We start from the raw sequence: 1,355 nt of genomic DNA on the forward strand, positions 1-1,355 counted from the left end.
TAATTTTTATATAAAAAAAATAATATTTATATTTTAGGATTTTTCTATTCCATAAATAAATAAATAAAGAATTATAAAATATTAATTTTAAAAAATAAATTATTTATATCTATCAAAAATAATAATAATAATAAAAAAAAAAATGGTTAGATAAAATAATAATAATTAAAGATAAAACGGAAACAGAATATAAAACAAAAGATTTAATGTAAAATTTTTAAACTAAAAATTATAAATAAATAAAATAATAATTTAAAGAATAGAAGAAATAATGGTAATAATAATAGCAATAATATGAAAAAAAATAATAGAAAAAATAATAATAATGATAGAAATAATAATAGAAGAAAAAATTTCAGAAAAGGCAAATTTAATCATGAAAATTTAGATGATAAACTAGACAAATTTTTAGTTAACTAAGATCCCACATTAAAAAAATAAAGTATAATATTAATTATTTATTATTTAAATATTTATTTTATATAGAAATCCATGAAAAGCTTGATAGTAAATTGGATAATTTTTTAGCTAAAAACAGTAAAGATCCTAATGTTAGATAATAATTGAATTAAAATAAACACTAAAAATTAGATGACAAATTGGATAAATTTTTATAATAAAAGTAAAATATATCTACTGGTAATACTAATAATGGCAGTACATTGACTACTGTTTAATTATTAGCTTTAAAATAAAGTAATAAAAATATGATTTAATTTTTAAGTTAAATTAATTATATATATTAAAGAATAAAGAGCAGAATAAGAAATTAAACAATGAAAATAATCAAAACTTATATTAAATATTTTTATATAAACAAAATTAATAAAAAATATATTTTATTATATTATAAATTTTATTTAAAATTGAATAAAAAATATTAAAAAAAAATTATTAATTTTTTTTTATTGATATTATATGTTGAAATAAGATCTATATATAAGAATATATAATATATATTTTAAAAATATATAATTATAAATGTAAAATTTATATTAAATTAAAAAAAATATAATAAAATATTATATTAATTTATCTACTTAAATTAAAAATCTATTTAATTATAAATATAATTACAAAATAAAATTTCTAAAAAAATAATAATATTGTAATATTAATAGTCAAAAAAAAATTATAATATATAAAATTAAATATATCCAAAAATGAGGGAAAATAACAAAAACAATTATTTACAATATTTAAAATAAAAAAAAAAAAAAATAAAATAAAAAATTATATAAATAAATATATAAAAATAAATAAAAATAAAAATAAAAATATATATATGTATTTATGTGCTTGTATAATTATATATATATATATATATATGGGCCATTAGACTTGAAGTCAAGCGG

At 11.5% G+C, this 1,355-nt stretch overlaps 1 protein-coding gene across 1 annotated transcript, besides 6 other annotated features; it reads left to right on the top strand. All coding sequences in view use genetic code 6, as the record gives it.

Moving 5' to 3' along the window:
* The first annotated feature begins 258 nt into the window (after positions 1-258).
* Positions 259-346: a microsatellite.
* IMG5_081710 (hypothetical protein) lies at positions 259-442 on the top strand (the record flags this gene model as incomplete). Its single annotated transcript, XM_004036410.1, has 1 exon — positions 259-442. A coding segment is annotated over one exon (184 nt), but the record flags the coding sequence as incomplete, so codon positions are not given.
* Positions 289-354: a microsatellite.
* Positions 443-944: 502 nt separating the features above from the next.
* Positions 945-989: a microsatellite.
* A 139-nt stretch (positions 990-1,128) lies between these two features.
* Positions 1,129-1,157: a microsatellite.
* Positions 1,158-1,201: 44 nt separating this feature from the next.
* Positions 1,202-1,280: a microsatellite.
* Positions 1,202-1,282: a microsatellite.
* The last annotated feature ends 73 nt before the right edge of the window (positions 1,283-1,355 follow it).

This window comes from Ichthyophthirius multifiliis (genome assembly GCF_000220395.1).
Source record: "Ichthyophthirius multifiliis unplaced genomic scaffold scaff_1120509250561, whole genome shotgun sequence".
NCBI classification, from domain to species: domain Eukaryota; phylum Ciliophora; class Oligohymenophorea; order Hymenostomatida; genus Ichthyophthirius; species Ichthyophthirius multifiliis.